The 22525-nt window shown below is 37.7% G+C and overlaps 1 protein-coding gene across 1 annotated transcript in view; it reads right to left on the bottom strand.

Moving 5' to 3' along the window:
* pcyt2 (phosphate cytidylyltransferase 2, ethanolamine) overlaps positions 1-22234 on the bottom strand; it is a 24166-nt gene extending 1932 nt beyond the window's left edge. The window contains exons 1-10 of the mRNA XM_079808176.1: positions 21955-22234; positions 19619-19707; positions 17703-17864; positions 15128-15194; positions 14942-15026; positions 14818-14859; positions 7395-7533; positions 7200-7282; positions 6752-6829; positions 1993-2058 (exon numbers count right to left, since the gene is read on the bottom strand). Of these exons, the coding sequence (XP_079664302.1) occupies positions 1993-2058; positions 6752-6829; positions 7200-7282; positions 7395-7533; positions 14818-14859; positions 14942-15026; positions 15128-15194; positions 17703-17864; positions 19619-19707; positions 21955-22076 (933 nt within the window). The 5' untranslated portion in view covers positions 22077-22234. The remainder of the gene's footprint in view (positions 1-1992; positions 2059-6751; positions 6830-7199; positions 7283-7394; positions 7534-14817; positions 14860-14941; positions 15027-15127; positions 15195-17702; positions 17865-19618; positions 19708-21954) is intronic.
* Positions 22235-22525: the final 291 nt, after the last annotated feature.

Below are 22525 nucleotides of genomic sequence, written 5' to 3'. Positions count from 1 at the left end.
ATCAATGCAGATTCTGCTGTGTGAAGTTGAGATGATTATCACATACATAAATCATAACAGTTCAAACTAGAGTGCCAATCTAAAATTTACAAATGATAATTAAAACTTGATTTAAAAGCAGGTATTAAAATATGCTTAATGTAAAAACAAAAAGATGGAAATTAGTTTAGTGCTTTGGAAATTTGGTACTGATATTAGGCTATATTAAAAATAACAAGTAGAGCATTACGAATATATCTAAAATGGTAAAATCAGGTACTAAAATATTCTGATGAAAAGATGTGTATAAGTTTAGTTCTCTAGAAATTAAAATAATGCCAAAAAGAATAGAAAAGAATCTCAAAAACAAAACAAAAAACGATGAGTAGAGCATTACGGTTAAATCTAAATGTTAAAAAATTATAATTAAATGGATTAAAATCAGGTTTTAAAATATTTTAATATAGAAAAGCTATAAGTTTAATGCTTTAATATATATTTTTTGAAAATGTTTTCATTTTTTAATTAAATTAAAAAAAATAAAAATAAAGCAGATAATAACAGATATTGTTTCCCCATATTTTTTTCAGTACCAAATTTCTTATGTATATCGTATAATTTAATAAGATAAAGAAACTTTTCACTAGCATTTAAATGTATATATATATATATATAGCCAAAAGTTTTGGGACTAATGCCATCCCATTCTTAATCCGTAGGGTTTAATATGGACTCTTCTGCTCTTCTTTCCTCAAGGTTTATGAGTGCGTTTATGGGGATTCTTCATTTGTGATGTTGGACGAGAAGGCCTGGCTCTCAGTCTCCGCTCTAATTCATCCCAAAGCTGTTCTATCGGGTTGAGGTCAGGACTCCAGTTCCTCCACACCAAACTCCTCATCATGTCTTTATGGAGACGCTTTGTGCACTGGTGCATGCTGGGACAGGAGCTCATCCACAAACTGTTCCCATAAAGTTGGGAGCATGAAATTGTCCATAATGTCTTGGTGAAGCATTAAGAGTTCCTTTCACTGGAACTAACCCTTGAAAAACAACCCCACCCCATAATCCCCCTCCACCAAACTTCACACTTGGCACAATGCAGTCAGGCAAGTCCCGTTCTCCTGGCAACCGCCAAACCCAGACTCGCCCATGGGATTGTCAGAGAGAAGCGTGATTGGTCACTCAGAGAACACGTCTCACTGCTCTAGAGTCCAGTGGTGGCGCGCTTTATCCCACACTTTGCATTGCAGTAGTTGATATAAGGCTTGGATGAGCTGGAAACCCATTCCATGAAGCTCTACACACTGTTCTTGAGCTCATCTGAAGGCCACAGGAGTTTGGAGGTCTGGAGCTCTTGACTCTGTGACCCTCAGCATGCGCTGACCCCTAGTGTTTGATTTATACACCTGTGGCCATGAAGGGATTGAACACCTGAATTCAGGGATTTGGAGGGGCGTCCCAATACTTTTGGCAATATAGTGTATATACACAAATACATTTTATCACATGCACCAATATAAAAATGCATAGTAATTATCCTACATATACATTTGACAAAAAAAAACATCCAATGAATTGATAAGGTCACCAATATATTTTGCACTCTTTGTACCTTTCGGGACAAAATGTCCCAAACTCTCTGTTAAGTCCTCTAAAGTTAAACTGTAATGCGTGGTTGAACTCTCTATAACTTCTGGTTAAAGAGGAGAGCTGTAAATCTCTAGATTGTTCCCGGAGAACAACAACACAGAATTGCTGAAATAGTGGCCTGTCACCAAAGCCTTTGCATTGGCTGCTGTCCCAGAGCAGTACCACAACACACACACACACACACACACACACACACACACAGCTTTATGCCTCAATATCGTACTGTGTGAATCACACAAACCTCGTTCTCTTCACACTCAAAGGCTTTTATTGTGTTATTGTGTCTGGAAGGGGCTTACATTGAAACTAAGTTTCTTATTCACCACGATGAATGAACAATGTAAAGTTGCTTTAGAACCGTACCTTGAAGTGATCCAGAAGATCTTTTCCTACTGCGTACGGGGCCCCGATCACAACCTCCGACACATACTGAAGACAAGAGAACCACAAAAACTCACAGTTGAACAAGCATAAACTAAACTCTAAAGTTCTACAGTAAAATCTTCTAGAACAGAAAGTTCTAGAGTGTGTAGTTTCTACCTTCTTTAAGTTGTAACTGGGTTTCTAGAAATTCTCCAGTTCAATAGTTCTCCAAGTTCTAATTTCTAAAGTTCTACACTTCCCAGGTTCCACATTCTTGTACTTGTTAAACTGTAATTGCTTTAGGTTCTTATTTCTAGAAACCTACCACACTCTAAAAAAAAAAAGGTTCTATATTGTACCAAAAATAGTTCTTGGCTCGTAATCATAGGGGAACCTTTTTTAGTGCTATATAGCACCATTTTTGGTTCTTCAGTGGTTCTTCAGCGGTTCTTCACCGGTTCTTTGACTAAGGTGATATATAGCACCTCTGAAGAACCACTGAAGCACCAAAATTGGTGCTATATAGCACTAAAAAAGGTTCCCTTATGATTACGAGACTTTTTTTTTAGAGTGCAGTTTTATAGTTCTAACATAAGTTTTCCAGGTCCTCAATAGTTGTAATGTCTTTAGGATTTAAGTTCTCTAACTTATGTTTTTACAGAGTTCTCCAAGCTCACAAATGTCTCCAGTTCCATAGTTCTAAGTTCCCTAAGTTTTACATTCCAGCTCTAATTTCTTTAAGTTGTACATTCTCTAAGTTCCAAAGTTCTACATGGTCTAACTTTTCATTTCTTTAGGTTTTAAGTTCCTAGGGTTCTCCAAACTCAAAGTCCTCCTGTTCTAGTTTGCCAAGTTCTAATGTAAGTTCTCCAGGTTCAAGTTATAAATGTTCTACATGTTCCTCAAGTTCCATAGTCTTATGGTAAATAAGTAATTTATTTGTAGTAAATATCTGTATCTGTAGTACATTTTATCACTTAAAACTCAAATCTTTGATCACCAAAATGACATATTTAAAAAAATCCTGTTAAAATAACTTTTCATGCCTTAAAATAGCTTTACTGTAACTCTGCCTCATTTAGTAAACGCGGAGCATTGAATATGCAAATGAGCTCTGCCTCCACTCACTCGCACCAGCTCAGAGATCCACTTGCTCAACTTTACTCAAGTTACTGTAGTAAACGCTGCACAATGTTATCGCTCTTTACAGAGTCGGACACATAACAGTAGGTGCGTTTACATGGAGCACTGTAATCGGTTTAAAAGTCCAATCCGAATAAAAATACTCCATATAAACACCTCAATCGGAATAAAAATGGCCAAACCGAATGAAATTGTAATGGGTTTGAGAGGGGTGGGATAAACCTTTTCACGAACCGATCAAACGAAAAATTCCACCATGTAAACGATCTAATCCGATTACTTTGAGTGCAGGTCTTTCTGTGACGTGATATACAGCGCGCGCCTCCACAACTGAAGAGCGCGCGCCGCACTCACACCAGGCTAATGTTGACAAGAGAGGAAAGTTCATTTTTCTGAGGTATTAAACGTTTTATTTCGTAACATGTTATGAACATGATGTTTGAATAATGACACAGACATAGCCAGGCTACAGCATCTCATCTTGACAGCGTTTGTCCTATCGGCTTCAACTGCGCCTGACAGAATAATTTATTTTTCTGAGGTGATTCTTACACTTTACGACAAATAATAAATAGCTTTTATAAAACTGTACAAGTCCTGGTGGCCGTTGAGAGCTGCCATTTCAACGAGGAACATTCAAGCTGCTCTGTTTCTCGTTAGTTAAGTTAGCTATAAAAAAAAAAATTCAACAACTGCTTCAAATTTGTTAAGTAACATTACCCACAGTCTACTTTAATTACTTTTGTTAATATGTATACCTTTGTGATTATGGTATCTTTCCTTAATCATCTGAAATATATATCTTTAGTACTAGGCCTACTAGTAATGATGCTGAGCACGTCTTGAATGCTTCATTCATGTTTCACCGTATATCCTATGTTTTTATTAATAATTTGAGTGCATTTTATTGTTAATTTTGTGTTTTTCAAAATAAATGAATTGAATTCATTTTTGATTCCGCATTCATCATTCACAGCTGTTGAAATAGCCATTGTATAGGACATAAATTAGGTTAAACTACTGCATGTCCGCCCACAGAAAAATAAATAAATATTAAAATTACCAACACAGAATTATTGATCCACGATACGTAACGAATCTGAGGCGGCAGACAAACTGTGTGCGCATGTCACAAAATGATTCCTACCGAAAGTCAGCACATGTAAACACCGATCGGTTTAGATAACGTCTCATGTAAACAGTCCACCGAATCTTTCAATCGGAATGATTTTAATCGGAATGACAAAAAGTGCGCATGTAAACGTGGCTACTAATTAACATGATTAGTCTTTGACTTGACTAAGCTAATAATGTGTTGCTAACAACTTAGAACATTAGTGGAGAAAGGCATATAGTTCATAATAACATCGTAATATACACCCGCTATATTGCTAAATGTACCCAATTTTACATATTAACAGAAAAATATTGAGTTAATGATAAGCTAAAGCCCGCCCTCACGTTGACGTGATTGGTTACAACCACATTTTTGAGACCGTCTTTGGTTCACTGCCGTTTTAAAAAGAAAATACTCAGCATTGGTGTTGACTTATGAATTTGCGCACGGTTTGTCTTGAAGCATATAATAAACACAGTTAAAAACTTGATTTTCACTACAGGGGGTCTTTAAAGGGATAGTTCACCTAAAAATGAAAAAGACCCCATGATTTACTCACCCATAAGTCATCCTAGGTGTGTATGACAATCTTCTTTCAGACGAACACAGAGTTATATTAAAACAATCCTGGCTAATCCAAGCTTTATAATGGCAGTGAATTGTTGGGTCATTTTTCCATAAAAGTGCATCTATCCATCATATAACTGCTCCACACGGCTCTGTGGGGTTAATAAAGGCCTTCTGAAGCGAAGTGGCATGTTTGTGTAAGGAAAATATCCATATTTAAAACTTTATAGATTAAAATAACTAGCTTCCGGCGGTCGGAAGCTAGTTTTTTAACCCCTGGAGCCGTGTGGAGCAGTTATATGATGGACGGATGCACTTTTATGATGGATAGATGCACTTTTATGATGGATAGATGCACTTTTATGATGGATAGATGCACTTTTTTATGATGGACAGATGCACTTTTATGATGGATAGATGCACTTTTATGATGGACAGATGCACTTTTATGATGGACGGATGCATTTTTATGATGGACGGATGCAATTTTATGATGGACGGATGCAATTTTATGATGGACAGATGCACTTTTATGATGAACGGATGCACTTTTATGATGGACAGATGCACTTTTATGATGGACAGATGCACTTTTATGATGAACGGATGCACTTTTATGATGAACGGATGCACTTTTATGATGAACGGATGCACTTTTATGATGGATGGATGCACTTTTATGATGAACGGATGCACTTTTATGATGGATGGATGCACTTTTATGATGGTTAGATGCACTTTTATGATGGACGGATGCATTTTTATGATGGACGGATGCAATTTTATGATGGACAGATGCACTTTTATGTTGGATGGATGCACTTTTATGATGGACGGATGCAATTTTATGATGGACAGATGCACTTTTATGTTGGATGGATGCACTTTTATGATGGACGGATGCACTTTTATGATGGATGGATGCACTTTTATGATGAACGGATGCACTTTTATGATGGATAGATGCCCTTTTATGATGGATAGATGCCCTTTTATGATGGACGGATGCACTTTTATGATGGATAGATGCCCTTTTATGATGGATGGATGCCCTTTTATGATGGACGGATGCACTTTTATGATGGATAGATGCCCTTTTATGATGGATAGATGCCCTTTTATGATGGATAGATGCACTTTTATGATGGCCAGATGCACTTTTATGATGCACTTTTAAAATGGACAGATGCACTTTTATGGACTTCAAAAATGACCCATCATTCACTGCCATTATAAAGCTTGGATTAGCAAGGATTGTTTCAATGTAACTGAATGTGTTCGTCTGAAAGAAGAAAGTCATACACACTTAAGATGACTTGAGTGTGAGTAAATCATGGGCTAATTTTCATGTTTGTGCGAACTAACCCGTTAAGTTCAAAGTACTCAGTCCCGAAAATTGCCTAAATCAGCTGAACTTCACAAATCCTAAAACCTCCCATCATCCACTGGGGCATTCTTCAGAAAGGCATGCGTGTATGGTTAGCATAGCTCTCCCAGTGTGAGGGAGGTCTGGAGTTTCACTGCATGTTACTGATATACCAGCAGCTCCACGTCATGCTTTAGCTATGCTGATCCGTGAGAGTGTGTGTGGATGAAAGAGGGTTTGTAAACTAGGCTATAGTGTAATAGGCATCTCCTAAACATGCAGAACAAATGAACTGTTTTCATAGCTTGCGATACTTTTGACCTTGAGATGTTCCAGCCCAGATTCTTCTCTTCTTTTTTTTGTAACATAACTCCCTCTCTCTAAACACAATGGCCCATTGTTCTTAAACAAGAGTGTCAAGAAGACAAGAACAACTTGATATACGCAACCTAATAAAATGGGAACTGACTGGAGAAGTCAGTAATTTATGCAAATCAATAATTTATGCACTCCTTGATGCGAAATGCAGAGAGATGATTGGAGGAGACGTTAAATTATGCACTCACTCTGCATGCCAGCACACTCAAAGTTCTCTCATGAATATTCATGATGGGGTAGTTCTTCCCTTTGTAGCGGTTCACTTCCTACAAATCAATAACATGAATAGACTTAATAATCAGGACAATAACAAAAACATTTATTGCATATCGTGCTAGATTTCACATGTAAGTTACAGACACAATAACAGTGTAATACTGAACTAGTACTTTTTCAAAACTATTGCATTATTGTAGTAATCATAACTGTACTGTGTATGGTATTCGCATTTTAGGGAACTTAGACATTGAAGGTCATGAAGTACAGAGGTTTGTGTGTGAGATCCTGAATCACATGATCAATCAAAATTGATCACCAGGAATTAAAAACGGCTTTCTACATCAACTTTTGCCCTATTGTCAAGCACAATGATGGTCTGTAAAAGTGTGTGTGTGTGTGTGTTTTCATGAGACGCACCTGGTCAAAGTGCAGTCCGACAATGACGTAAGGTTTCTCTGCTTGTTTGTGAACAGTTTCGAGGAAATCCACATGACCGATGTCTATATGGGCCAGATAGTCAAGGCCAATACACCCTTAAACCGAACTTTTCATGATTTCTCCCACTTTCTGGACGTCTTCAGAAGGCAAGCGTGAAGGATTTTAAAAGGATACGGAAAAGGTCGAAAGCTCCGGCCACGTATATGATGGTGTCTTCTGGCTGCGGTTCTTTTCCTGAGGCGAACTGGATGATCTTCTGAGAAGTCTGCAGGAACTGAGAGACGCCAGTCCAAGGGCTGTGGCCTTTAGGACCCTGAGGAGAGCAGATCAACCAAAGATTTGCATTTGAAAAAGCCAAGGGATTCAAATTAACAGTGTATGTTATTTTTTTAAAGGCGCGATATGTACGATTTTTGGATTCAAATATCCCAAAAACGCTAGAACAGAGTTATATATTTTGAGGACTTGTGTACTTACATTAGCAAATTTTTCCAAGAATGTTAAAATCCAGAGACTTTAGCTGCGTTCCCATTACCCGTAAAATTGCGCCATTTGAAATTGCGAATTGAAAATACGCCCAATGGAAATGCGTCAAATTTTTACGCTCGCATGAGGTAGTTGTTCAGGCAATTCGAAAAAGGTCCTTTTCGCAAAACTGCAATGGAAACAGTTTTTCGCATTTACAGGTCACCTGATACGGTCGCGCATTGCTCCCACATAGGGCCTACATATTTTTTTCCATTCAAGTATGTCGTAATAACAAGATCTTATGTCGTTAAACATAATTTAACATCTCCCCCTGAAATTGCCTCATCGGCACGGCATCCTCAATAAACCCGTCTCCGGCGTGATGACTCCGATTGTTCGATTATTCCTATTTAATAATTGTTTAATCGACACATCCTCAATAAACCCGTCTCTGGCGTGATGACTCCGATATTTCGATTATTCCTATTTAATAATTGTTTAATCGACACATCCTCAATAAACCCGTCTCCGGTGTGATGACTCCGATATTTCGATTATTCCTATTTAATAATTGTTTAATCGACACATCCTCAATAAACCCGTCTCTGGCGTGATGACTCCGATATTTCGATTATTCCTATTTAATAATTGTTTAATCGACACATCCTCAATAAACCCGTCTCTGGCGTGATGACTCCGATATTTCGATTATTCCTATTTAATAATTGTTTAATCGACACATCCTCAATAAACCCGTCTCTGGCGTGATGACTCCGATATTTCGATTATTCCTATTTAATAATTGTTTAATCGACACATCCTCAATAAACCCGTCTCCGGCGTGATGACTCCGATATTTCGATTATTCCTATTTAATAATTGTTTAACCGACACATCCTCAATAAACCCGTCTCCGGCGTGATGACTCCGATTGTTCGATTATTCCTATTTAATAATTGTTTAATCGACACATCCTCAATAAACCCGTCTCCGGCGTGAAGACTCCGATATTTCGATTATTCCTATTTAATAATTGTTTAATCGACACATCCTCAATAAACCCGTCTCTGGCGTGATGACTCCGATATTTTGAATATTCCTATTTAATAATTGTTTAATCGACACATCCTCAATAAACCCGTCTCCGGCGTGAAGACTCCGATATTTCGATTATTCCTATTTAATAATTGTTTAATCGACACATCCTCAATAAACCCGTCTCTGGCGTGATGACTCCGATATTTTGAATATTCCTATTTAATAATTGTTTAATCGACACATCCTCAATAAACCCGTCTCCGGCGTGAAGACTCCGATATTTCGATTATTCCTATTTAATAATTGTTTAATCGACACATCCTCAATAAACCCGTCTCTGGCGTGATGACTCCGATATTTTGAATATTCCTATTTAATAATTGTTTAATCGACACATCCTCAATAAACCCGTCTCCGGCGTGAAGACTCCGATATTTCGATTATTCCTATTTAATAATTGTTTAATCGACACATCCTCAATAAACCCGTCTCTGGCGTGATGACTCCGATATTTCGAATATTCCTATTTAATAATTGTTTAATCGACACATCCTCAATAAACCCGTCTCTGGCGTGATGACTCCGATATTTCGAATGTTCCTATTTAATAATTGTTTAATCGACACATCCTCAATAAACCCGTCTCTGGCGTGATGACTCCGATATTTTGAATATTCCTATTTAATAATTGTTTAATCGACACATCCTCAATAAACCCGTCTCTGGCGTGATGACTCTGATATTTCGATTATTCCTATTTAATAATTGTTTAATCGACACATCCTCAATAAACCCGTCTCTGGCGTGATGACTCTGATATTTCGATTATTCCTATTTAATAATTGTTTAATCGACACATCCTCAATAAACCCGTCTCTGGCGTGATGACTCCGATATTTCGAATATTCCTATTTAATAATTGTTTAATCGACACATCCTCAATAAACCCGTCTCTGGCGTGATGACTCCGATATTTCGAATATTCCTATTTAATAATTGTTTAATCGACACATCCTCAATAAACCCGTCTCTGGCGTGAAGACTCCGATATTTCGAATATTCCTATTTAATAATTGTTTAATCGACACATCCTCAATAAACCCGTCTCTGGCGTGATGACTCCGATATTTCGAATATTCCTATTTAATAATTGTTTAATCGACACATCCTCAATAAACCCGTCTCTGGCGTGATGACTCTGATATTTCGATTATTCCTATTTAATAATTGTTTAATCGACACATCCTCAATAAACCCGTCTCTGGCGTGATGACTCCGATATTTCGATTATTCCTATTTAATAATTGTTTAATCGACACATCCTCAATAAACCCGTCTCTGGCGTGATGACTCTGATATTTCGATTATTCCTATTTAATAATTGTTTAATCGACACATCCTCAATAAACCCGTCTCTGGCGTGATGACTCCGATATTTCGAATATTCCTATTTAATAATTGTTTAATCGACACATCCTCAATAAACCCGTCTCTGGCGTGATGACTCTGATATTTCGAATATTCCTATTTAATAATTGTTTAATCGACACATCCTCAATAAACCCGTCTCCGGCGTGATGACTCCGATATTTCGAATATTCCTATTTAATAATTGTTTAATCGACACATCCTCAATAAACCCGTCTCTGGCGTGATGACTCCGATATTTCGAATATTCCTATTTAATAATTGTTTAATCGACACATCCTCAATAAACCCGTCTCTGGCGTGATGACTCCGATATTTCGAATATTCCTATTTAATAATTGTTTAATCGACACATCCTCAATAAACCCGTCTCTGGCGTGATGACTCCGATATTTCGATTATTCCTATTTAATAATTGTTTAATCGACACATCCTCAATAAACCCGTCTCTGGCGTGATGACTCCGATATTTCGATTATTCCTATTTAATAATTGTTTAATCGACACATCCTCAATAAACCCGTCTCCGGCGTGATGACTCCGATATTTCGAATATTCCTATTTAATAATTGTTTAATCGACACATCCTCAATAAACCCGTCTCTGGCGTGATGACTCCGATATTTCGATTATTCCTATTTAATAATTGTTTAATCGACACATCCTCAATAAACCCGTCTCTGGCGTGATGACTCCGATATTTCGATTATTCCTATTTAATAATTGTTTAATCGACACATCCTCAATAAACCCGTCTCCGGCGTGATGACTCCGATATTTCGAATATTCCTATTTAATAATTGTTTAATCGACACATCCTCAATAAACCCGTCTCTGGCGTGATGACTCCGATATTTCGAATATTCCTATTTAATAATTGTTTAATCGACACATCCTCAATAAACCCGTCTCTGGCGTGATGACTCCGATATTTCGAATATTCCTATTTAATAATTGTTTAATCGACACATCCTCAATAAACCCGTCTCTGGCGTGATGACTCCGATATTTCGATTATTCCTATTTAATAATTGTTTAATCGACACATCCTCAATAAACCCGTCTCTGGCGTGATGACTCCGATATTTCGATTATTCCTATTTAATAATTGTTTAATCGACACATCCTCAATAAACCCGTCTCTGGCGTGATGACTCCGATATTTCGATTATTCCTATTTAATAATTGTTTAATCGTCACATCCTCAATAAACCCGTCTCTGGCGTGATGACTCCGATATTTCGAATGTTCCTATTTAATAATTGTTTAATCGACACATCCTCAATAAACCCGTCTCTGGCGTGATGACTCCGATATTTCGATTATTCCTATTTAATAATTGTTTAATCGACACATCCTCAATAAACCCGTCTCTGGCGTGATGACTCCGATATTTCGATTATTCCTATTTAATAATTGTTTAATCGACACATCCTCAATAAACCCGTCTCTGGCGTGATGACTCCGATATTTCGAATGTTCCTATTTAATAATTGTTTAATCGACACATCCTCAATAAACCCGTCTCTGGCGTGATGACTCCGATATTTCGAATATTCCTATTTAATAATTGTTTAATCGACACATCCTCAATAAACCCGTCTCTGGCGTGATGACTCCGATATTTCGATTATTCCTATTTAATAATTGTTTAATCGACACATCCTCAATAAACCCGTCTCTGGCGTGATGACTCCGATATTTCGATTATTCCTATTTAATAATTGTTTAATCGTCACATCCTCAATAAACCCGTCTCTGGCGTGATGACTCCGATATTTCGAATGTTCCTATTTAATAATTGTTTAATCGACACATCCTCAATAAACCCGTCTCTGGCGTGATGACTCCGATATTTCGAATGTTCCTATTTAATAATTGTTTAATCGACACATCCTCAATAAACCCGTCTCTGGCGTGATGACTCCGATATTTCGAATGTTCCTATTTAATAATTGTTTAATCGACACATCCTCAATAAACCCGTCTCTGGCGTGATGACTCCGATATTTCGAATGTTCCTATTTAATAATTGTTTAATCGACACATCCTCAATAAACCCGTCTCTGGCGTGATGACTCCAATATTTCGAATATTCCTATTTAATAATTGTTTAATCGACACATCCTCAATAAACCCGTCTCTGGCGTGATGACTCCAATATTTCGATTATTCCTATTTAATAATTGTTTAATCGACACATCCTCAATAAACCCGTCTCTGGCGTGATGACTCCGATATTTCGAATGTTCCTATTTAATAATTGTTTAATCGACACATCCTCAATAAACCCGTCTCTGGCGTGATGACTCCGATATTTCGATTATTCCTATTTAATAATTGTTTAATCGACACATCCTCAATAAACCCGTCTCCGGCGTGATGACTCCGATATTTCGAATGTTCCTATTTAATAATTGTTTAATCGACACATCCTCAATAAACCCGTCTCTGGCGTGATGACTCCGATATTTCGAATATTCCTATTTAATAATTGTTTAATCGACACATCCTCAATAAACCCGTCTCCGGCGTGATGACTCCGATATTTCGATTATTCCTATTTAATAATTGTTTAATCGACACATCCTCAATAAACCCGTCTCCGGCGTGATGACTCCGATATTTCGATTATTCCTATTTAATAATTGTTTAATCGACACATCCTCAATAAACCCGTCTCTGGCGTGATGACTCCGATATTTCGAATGTTCCTATTTAATAATTGTTTAATCGACACATCCTCAATAAACCCGTCTCTGGCGTGATGACTCCGATATTTCGAATATTCCTATTTAATAATTGTTTAATCGACACATCCTCAATAAACCCGTCTCTGGCGTGATGACTCCGATATTTCGAATATTCCTATTTAATAATTGTTTAATCGACACATCCTCAATAAACCCGTCTCCGGCGTGATGACTCCGATATTTCGATTATTCCTATTTAATAATTGTTTAATCGACACATCCTCAATAAACCCGTCTCCGGCGTGATGACTCCGATATTTCGATTATTCCTATTTAATAATTGTTTAATCGACACATCCTCAATAAACCCGTCTCCGGCGTGATGACTCCGATATTTCGATTATTCCTATTTAATAATTGTTTAATCGACACATCCTCAATAAACCCGTCTCCGGCGTGATGACTCCGATATTTCGATTATTCCTATTTAATAATTGTTTAATCGACACATCCTCAATAAACCCGTCTCTGGTGTGATGACTCCGATATTTCGATTATTCCTATTTAATAATTGTTTAATCGACACATCCTCAATAAACCCGTCTCTGGTGTGATGACTCCGATATTTCGATTATTCCTATTTAATAATTGTTTAATCGACACATCCTCAATAAACCCGTCTCCGGCGTGATGACTCCGATATTTTGAATGTTCCTATTTAATAATTGTTTAATCGACACATCCTCAATAAACCCGTCTCCGGCGTGATGACTCCGATATTTCGATTATTCCTATTTAATAATTGTTTAATCGACACATCCTCAATAAACCCGTCTCCGGCGTGATGACTCCGATATTTCGATTATTCCTATTTAATAATTGTTTAATCGACACATCCTCAATAAACCCGTCTCTGGTGTGATGACTCCGATATTTCGATTATTCCTATTTAATAATTGTTTAATCGACACATCCTCAATAAACCCGTCTCCGGCGTGATGACTCCGATATTTCGATTATTCCTATTTAATAATTGTTTAATCGACACATCCTCAATAAACCCGTCTCCGGCGTGATGACTCCGATATTTCGATTATTCCTATTTAATAATTGTTTAATCGACATATCCTCAATAAAACCGTCTCTGGCGTGATGACTCCGATTGTTCGATTATTCCTATTTAATAATTGTTAAACCGATATGTCATCCTCAATAAAACCCATCTATGGCGTGTTATCTCCGATCTTTTGATTATTGCACTTTAATAATTGTTTAATCGACACATCATCCTCAATAAACCCGTCTCCGGCATGATAACTCCGATATTATATCTATTATGACCTGACTTGTAAAGTTGCCGGAATAATAATCATACGCTGTTTGTTAATTGGCCAGAGGAGAACTGGCACCTCGACTGAGCCTGGTTTCTCCCAAGGTTTATACGAGTATATATTATATTTATACTCTCAGAACGGCTATACGGCTGAATAAAATTCTGTTGCATTATTTTCCTGTTTAACACTGTAAAGCTGCTTTGAAACAATCTGCATTGTTAAAAGCACTATATAAATAAAGTTGACTTGACTTAAACGACATATATTTTCTCCGGAGAAAATACTCAAAGGCCGCGAAAACAGCCCAGTTACGCACATCAACACATTCCCGACAATCTTGGTTTTGCTTCTTATTTATTAAATATACAGCCAAATAGGTGAATAAATATTGATCAAAATTAAAATACAATTTATGCAAGACAAAATTAATTTTAAAGAAAGACTTTCTAGAAAATGAAGTGCTCAAAATCCATACATTTGCGCATCTGATTATGTGCCTTACTCATGCTGCTCATTTTTTTATGCTGAACAATAACACTGGCCTAGTGGTTTTTGGATATTTTACTGAAAAAATGTTACATAGTGCAGCTTTAATATAATTATACATTATAAAATAATATGTGCAGATCTACTCACCTTCCCAAAGTTATCCGTGTGGAGCTGGTAGGCTGTGTTATCCTGAGAGAGAGGGAAATATGAATTAGGGACTGGCAGAAAGACTTCACATTACGCAGATAAATAAATGATCAATTATACGCACAATGTTGCTGTGGTGCGCTTTTGTTAACAGGAGCATTCGACCCACTAGGTCTGTCGTAGACACTCCCTGTGTGCGTTTACACTCCCTGTTGATGAAAACGACACATATGAAAAACGTTACCCCAACCCTCGGGTCAAAACTCAGTGGTGTGCCACAGGTGTATGTCCGAGGACCATTAGACTTTACCTGTATCGGCCCATTCTCTTCACCTCGTCATAGGTATCCTTCCCGTCCACGGTCAATGTGATGTCATCTAGCAAAACACATGAAATTATTTCAGATTCAATTCCATTTTGGCTACATTTCAACTATGTTGTGCTTTAAAGGGAGACATTTCAAAATAAATTTTCTTTCAATGTAAAAATGACTATGCCGACACACTTTAAAGGAACACGCCACTATTTTTGAAAATAGGCTAATTTTCCGTCTCCCCTAGAGTTAAACAGTTGAGTTTGACCGTTTTCTAATCCATTCCGCTAGGGATGCACCGATGTATCGGCTGCCGATATTTATCGGCCGATTTTTTGATCAATTTACAACCATCGGCATATCGGCTATATCATGAGAAAGGCCGATATAACAAACCGATGGTTTATTAATGAACTGCGTGAAGGCCCTGAGCTGTGTAATATCTGCTGCATAATCCAAGATTATATGTCATATTCCTGCGGCGCTGCGTCTGTGTTTTAATGTTTATCAAACAACAAAAGACCAACAAACTAAAAAATAAATCGCTCACTACTCTTGACTAAACTTTCATAAGGATTAATTTCCGCGATGCGGACAACGCAGACAGAATCCAGTCATACAAACGGGATTTACTGCATAATGCGGAATGACACGGAATGTTTTGATGAATAAATAAAACGTTGGTCGGTCACTTAAATCAGTCGCGATATATACTAGTGTCTGAACATTAAGCCACAAAAAGACTGTAAAAAATATGAATCCTGCATGTTTCTCTATCTCTGTGAATGAATGGAGACGTGCGACTTCATCTAGCCTAACGTTACCTCTTTCTCTCTCACACACACACACACACACACACACACACACACACACACACACACACACACACACACACACACACACACACACACACACACACACACACACACACACACACACACACACACACACACACACACACACACACACACACACGTTGGGTTTTCATGCATTATGGGGACTTTCCATAGGCGTAATGGTTTTTATACCGTACATACTGTATTTTCTATCCCCCTACACTGCCCCTGCCCCTAAACCTACCCATCACACACACACACACACACACACACACACACACACACACACACACTGCCCCTAAACCTACCCATCACACACACACACACACACACACACACACACACACACACTGCCCCTGCCCCTAAACTTACCCATCACACACACACACACACACACACACACACTGCCCCTGCCCCTAAACCTACCCATCACACACACACACACACACACACACACACACACACACACACACACTGCCCCTAAACCTACCCATCACACACACACACACACACACACACTGCCCCTGCCCCTAAACCTACCCATCACACACACACACACACACACACAGTGCCCCTAAACCTACCCATCACACAAACACACACACACACACACACACACACACACACACACACACACACTGCCCCTAAACCTACCCATCACACACACACACACAGACACACACACACACACACACACTGCCCCTGCCCCTAAACCTACCCATCACACACACACAAACACACACACACACTGCCCCTGCCCCTAAACCTACCCATCACACACACACACACACACACACACACACACACACACACTGCCCCTGCCCCTAAACCTACCCATCACACACACACACACACACACACACACTGCCCCTAAACCTACCCATCACACACACACACACACACACACACACTGCCCCTAAACCTACCCATCACACACACACACACACACACACACACACTGCCCCTGCCCCTAAACCTACCCATCACACACACACACTGCCCCTAAACCTACCCATCATACACACACACACACACACACACACTGCCCCTGCCCCTAAACCTACCCATCACACACACACACACACACACACACTGCCCCTGCCCCTAAACCTACCCATCACACACACACACACACACACACACGTTTGGTTTTCATCTTTTATGGGGACTTTCCATAGGCGTAATGGTTTTTATACCGTACATACTGTATTTTCTATCCCCCTACACTGCCCCTGCCCCTAAACCTAACCCTCACAGGAGACATTCTGCATTTTTACATTTTCAAAAAACATCACTTAGTCTGATTTCAAAGATGTTTTCCTCTTGGGGACCAAAAAATGTCCCCACAAGGATGAGGATTTTGGATATTGCCATCTTTGTGGGGACATTTTGTGGACTTTATTTAAAGGATTAGTTCACTTAAAAATGAAAATGATATTTTACTCGCCCCATCTCATCCAAGATGTTCATGTCTTTCTTTTCTTATACATGAATGTGTGTATTTATATATAAATAATAATTAACAAAGTACACACACATATATTATGTAAACACAAACTTTTATTTTGGATGCGATTAATCGCGATTAATCTTTTGACAGCCCTAATATATATATATATATATAAACGACTACCGTTTTGGTGCAAAACAAGTCTATTTCAAAGAATAAAACTGCACAGAATTGTAAAATACGCCACCTTACAAGAGATTGATTACGGCTCATGGGCGTCCCTCACCTCCGTGCACACAGAAATCACAGTTGTACTTGTCCAGCGTCTCCAGCGTGGTGACATACGGCGCACCTTCCACAATCTCATCCACCCACTTTATGGCGCGGATCATCTTATACCGCTCGGCCTGTGTGAAGACCGGAGGACCCTTGTGCTTGGCTATTTCCTCTGAGCGTGAGAGAGAACACGTGTGATATAAGGCTATTACAGTGACTTTATCAGGGCTGGACATTAAAGGGTTAGTTCACCCAAAAATGAAAATTCTGTCATTAATTCCTCACCCTCCTGTCGTTCGACACCCGTCAGACCTCCGTTCATCTTCAGACACAAATGAAGATATTTTAGTGTAAATCTGATGCTCAGAAAGGCCTCCATTGGCTCAACTTTACACTCTCAAGACCCTTAAAAGACACTAAAGACTAAAGTTACAAAGTCCATCTCACTACAGCGGCTCTACAATAACTTTATGAAGAGACGAGAATAGTTTTTGTGCGCAAAAAAACCCTAAATAACGACTTATATAGTGATGACGATTTCAAAACACGGCCTCATGAAGCTTCGAAGCGTTATGAATCAGTGAGTCGATTCATGATTCGGATCGCGTGTCAAACCGGCAAACTGCTGAACTTTGGCGATTCAAACCGCTGAGTCGACTCAGTGATTCATAACGCTTCGAAGCTTCATGATGCTTTGTTTTGAAATCGTCATCACTATATAAGTCGTTATTTAGGGTTTTTTTGCGCACAAAAACTATTGTCGCCGATTCATAAAGTTATTGTAGAGCCGCTGTAATGAGATGGACTTTGTAACGACGTCTTTAGTGTCTTTTAAGGGTCTTGAGAGTGTAAAGTTGAGCCAATGGAGGCCTTTCAGAGCATCAGATTTACACTAAAATATCTTCATTTGTGTCTGAAGATGAACGGAGGTCTGACGGGTGTCCAACCACATGAGGGTCAGTCATTAATGACAGAATTTTCATTTTTGGGTGAACTAATTCACCCAAAAATGAAAATTCTTTCATTAATTCCTCACCCTCATGTGGTTGGACACCCGTCAGACCTCCGTTCATCTTCAGACACAAATGAAGATATTTTAGTGTAAAGCTGATGCTGAGAAAGGCTTCAGATAGGCCTCCATTGGCATTCAGTACATTTACACTCACAAGACCCATAAAAGGCACTAAAAACGTCATTACAAAGTCCATCTCACCACAGTGACTCTACGATAATTTTACGATGCGACGACAATAGTTTTTGTGCGCAAAAAAATCTAAATAACGCCTTTATCCAGCTTGTTCTTGTCTTCCGTGTGTGTCTCAACGACGCATGCGCGAGAATATGACGCAGATCCGGCGTTCGGACACATGACCCAGAAGAGATTTGTTTACGAGCAGAGGAAGACGCGCGTGTCTCAGCTGTTGAATTCTACATTGATCGTGCTTTAGGTCTCGGCGTAGTTCTCAAAATGGGGCTAAAGTGAGCATTTCATGGATTCCCGAACGCCGGATCTGCTCATATTCTCGCGCATGCGTCGTGGAGACACACACGGAAGACAAGAACAAGTTGGATAAAGGCGTTATTTAGATTTTTTTGCGCACAAAAACTATTGTCGTCGCATCGTAAAATTATTGTAGAGCCGCTGTGGTGAGATGGACTTTGTAACGACGTTTTTAGTGCCTTTTATGGGTCTTGTGAGTGTAAATGTACTGAATGCCAATGGAGGCCTATCTGAAGCCTTTCTCAGCATCAGCTTTACACTAAAATATCTTCATTTGTGTCTGAAGATGAACGGAGGTCTGACGGGTGTCCAACGACATGAGGGTCAGTAATTAATGACAGAATTTTCATTTTTGGGTGAACCAACCCTTTAATGTCGAGCCCTGTTTATGTATTGATCTGTGAAGTGTGAAGTGTGAAGTTTACCGTCTGTATGTACTCCAACTACCAGATAATCTCCCATGGCTTTGGCCTGCCGTAACTGGTTGGAGTGGCCGTAGTGCACCATGTCATAGCTGTGGAGACAGATGTGGACTTTGTCAGGAAAACATGACCTGCATTCAGAGGCGATGTGATAAATAACAGTAAATAATCTAACCAGGACGAGCCCTATCCCCCAGTTATATCATTAGATGGGCCGATGCGATTACAAGAGAACATAATCTCCCATTTCATTTCCCATGATTCCTTGCTGGGTGTTATTTATAAACGTCTCATGTCCTCTCTCATGCAGTATTTTGTGTCATTTCTGAGCCTCTAGTGTCACCAAATGGAATTGCAATAATAATGCAACTCAGAAAATTTGTTTGCATTTGCATTTTTTATCTATATCTATAATTCCCATCTATAATATTTCTCAGAAATCACATGCACAACGGTGTTATTTATATACTATTATAATATAGTTATACTAGTAATATTAGCAAAATAATAATATAGTTTTATAATGTGCTTTTTTCATTTGTATTATTATTTTTTTTTAAAGTAATTTTTAGTACTTCAACTTATTTATTTTAGTTATTAGCCAAGGCAACATTTCTCATTTTCATTTTTAAGTTATAATATTTCTCAGAAATCACATGCACAACAGTGTTATTTATATACTATTATAGCACTTTTTTATATTTTATAGTTTTATAATATGCATTTTTCATTTTGATTAGTTTTTTATTATTATTTTAAGTAATTTTTAGTACTTCAACTTATTTTAGTTATTTGCCAAGGCAACATTTCTCTTTTTTTTTTTTTTATTATATTCATCATATTTATTATTATTTTCAATAGTTTTAGTTTCCGTTAACAATACTAACATGCTAGATATTATTATTTTTCCCTTTATTTATTCAAATATTGTTTATTTTTGTTCCAGCTTTAAATAAATAAATTATTATTATTATTATTAATAGGCTATTATCTGTTTAAGAGATATAATCCCAATGTGAAACATTAACATTAGAGCGGTTTAATCACAAATAATTTTTAGTACTTCAAACTTATTTATTTTAGTTATTAGCCAAGGCAACATTTCTCATTTTTTAAGTTTTCCATCATATTTATTATTATTTTCAATAGTTTTAGTTATACTAACATGCTATATATTATTATTTTCCCCTTTATTTATTCAAATATTGTTTATTTTTGTTACAGCTTTAAATTAATTACTATTATTATTAATAGACTATTACCTGTTTAAGAGATATAATCCCAATGTGAAACATTAGAGCGGTTTAATCACAAATAATCCTCCAAAATAAAAGTTTGTGTTTACATATGTGTGTGTAATAATTATGTATATTTTAATACACACACATGCGACATGTGTATATATTTAGGAAAAATGTGTAATATTAATATATAATATAAATGATATAAATATATATACATGCAAATATTTACATGTTTGTGTGTGTACAGTACACACAAATATATTATGTAAACAAACTTTTATTTTGTGTGTGATTAATCATTTGACAGCCCTGATTAAAATTATATTCAAACGTACAAAAAATATGTACATTTATTTATTTACAGTTGATCTGAGATAATAAATGCACAAAAAAAAGGTCCAACCAATGGTAACAAGCCAAATATATACTTCTTAATTAATAAATATCAACACATCATTCCTCATAACTAATGAGAAGTACCGTGGTATTATGTACTAGATATTTGGACACGGAAATACAAATACAAACAAGTCAACTTATTAACATAAGACTTTATATAATACAGATTGTTTCAAAGCAGCACATGGATACACACAGAAAAATAATGATTAACTAACTAAAAAGAAACCATGTTTTTTGGACATTTGCCATAATAATACCATGTTTTATAGTGTTAATACCATAGTATGGTTTAAAACACAATGCTGCACCATATAAATAGTACATAAATATAGCATTCATTCAATGTAATGGAACATATAGTACGTTGACATTGCTATCTGACACCACTATAGTACAATGTGTTCCACACATACTGTGGTAATACTATGGTATTTAAAAAAAAAAATACAATGTAAAAATGGTAGAAAAGTACCACTGTAATGAAATATTTTGTACGTAGCGTACGTAGCGTTGTACCACGGTAATATCAACGGTGCCGGTAAGGTACTTTTGGTTGGTAATGTAACAATACCGTGGTAAAATCAACAAACAACTTGTTATGTTGAACTGTAAGCATTGTAAGACACCGTAGAGATGCTTTAGAGAGGCATACGCACTTCGTGCTCGTTCCCGTATGTGTGTGAGGTCACTCACCAGCCGTCACACCAGACCCGGATCAACCGCTTCCTCTTCTCCGGGCTGCGGCTGAAGGAGTCCTCCTCTCCCCTTATGAGCTCCTCATCCTCCTCACCCGTATGGATTCCGTTTCTGATCATGTTATAATGCGTATAAACTCCCCGGACAGGCGTTAAAAGCGGCTGCGCGTTGAAATGAATGACACCGGCAAAGTCGCTACGCCCTTCCAGACGCCCAGAGAATGTGCGCAACGACGATGACGCAGACACCACGCCTCCTCACGACGCCCCGCCCCTCCGATTAGGAAGTGACGCCAGGCCAGCGTCGAAAGCAACAAGTGCAAAGCGTGCAAAGTTGTAAGTGGCAGTTATTATATATTATTTTTTTATTAATCTATTTATTTTTCTAGCTAAGTTTTTTTATACACAAGTGCAAATTTGTGTCTGTTAAACCTTATTTTACTAATTTTGGTAAAGATCTGAAATGTTATATACCATCTCTTCTTCCAGCAATGTCAAAGCTTTGAAGTCCTCTATGCTATGTACAAAATATAATATTTATGCCTTCTTATAATTGGGGGGGAAAAAAA

Source organism: Gobio gobio (genome assembly GCF_949357685.1).
Source record: "Gobio gobio genome assembly, chromosome: 24".
NCBI lineage: Eukaryota > Metazoa > Chordata > Actinopteri > Cypriniformes > Gobionidae > Gobio > Gobio gobio.
Note: the sequence above shows the minus strand (reverse complement) of the source record. Positions and strands in the feature narration are given on the sequence as shown.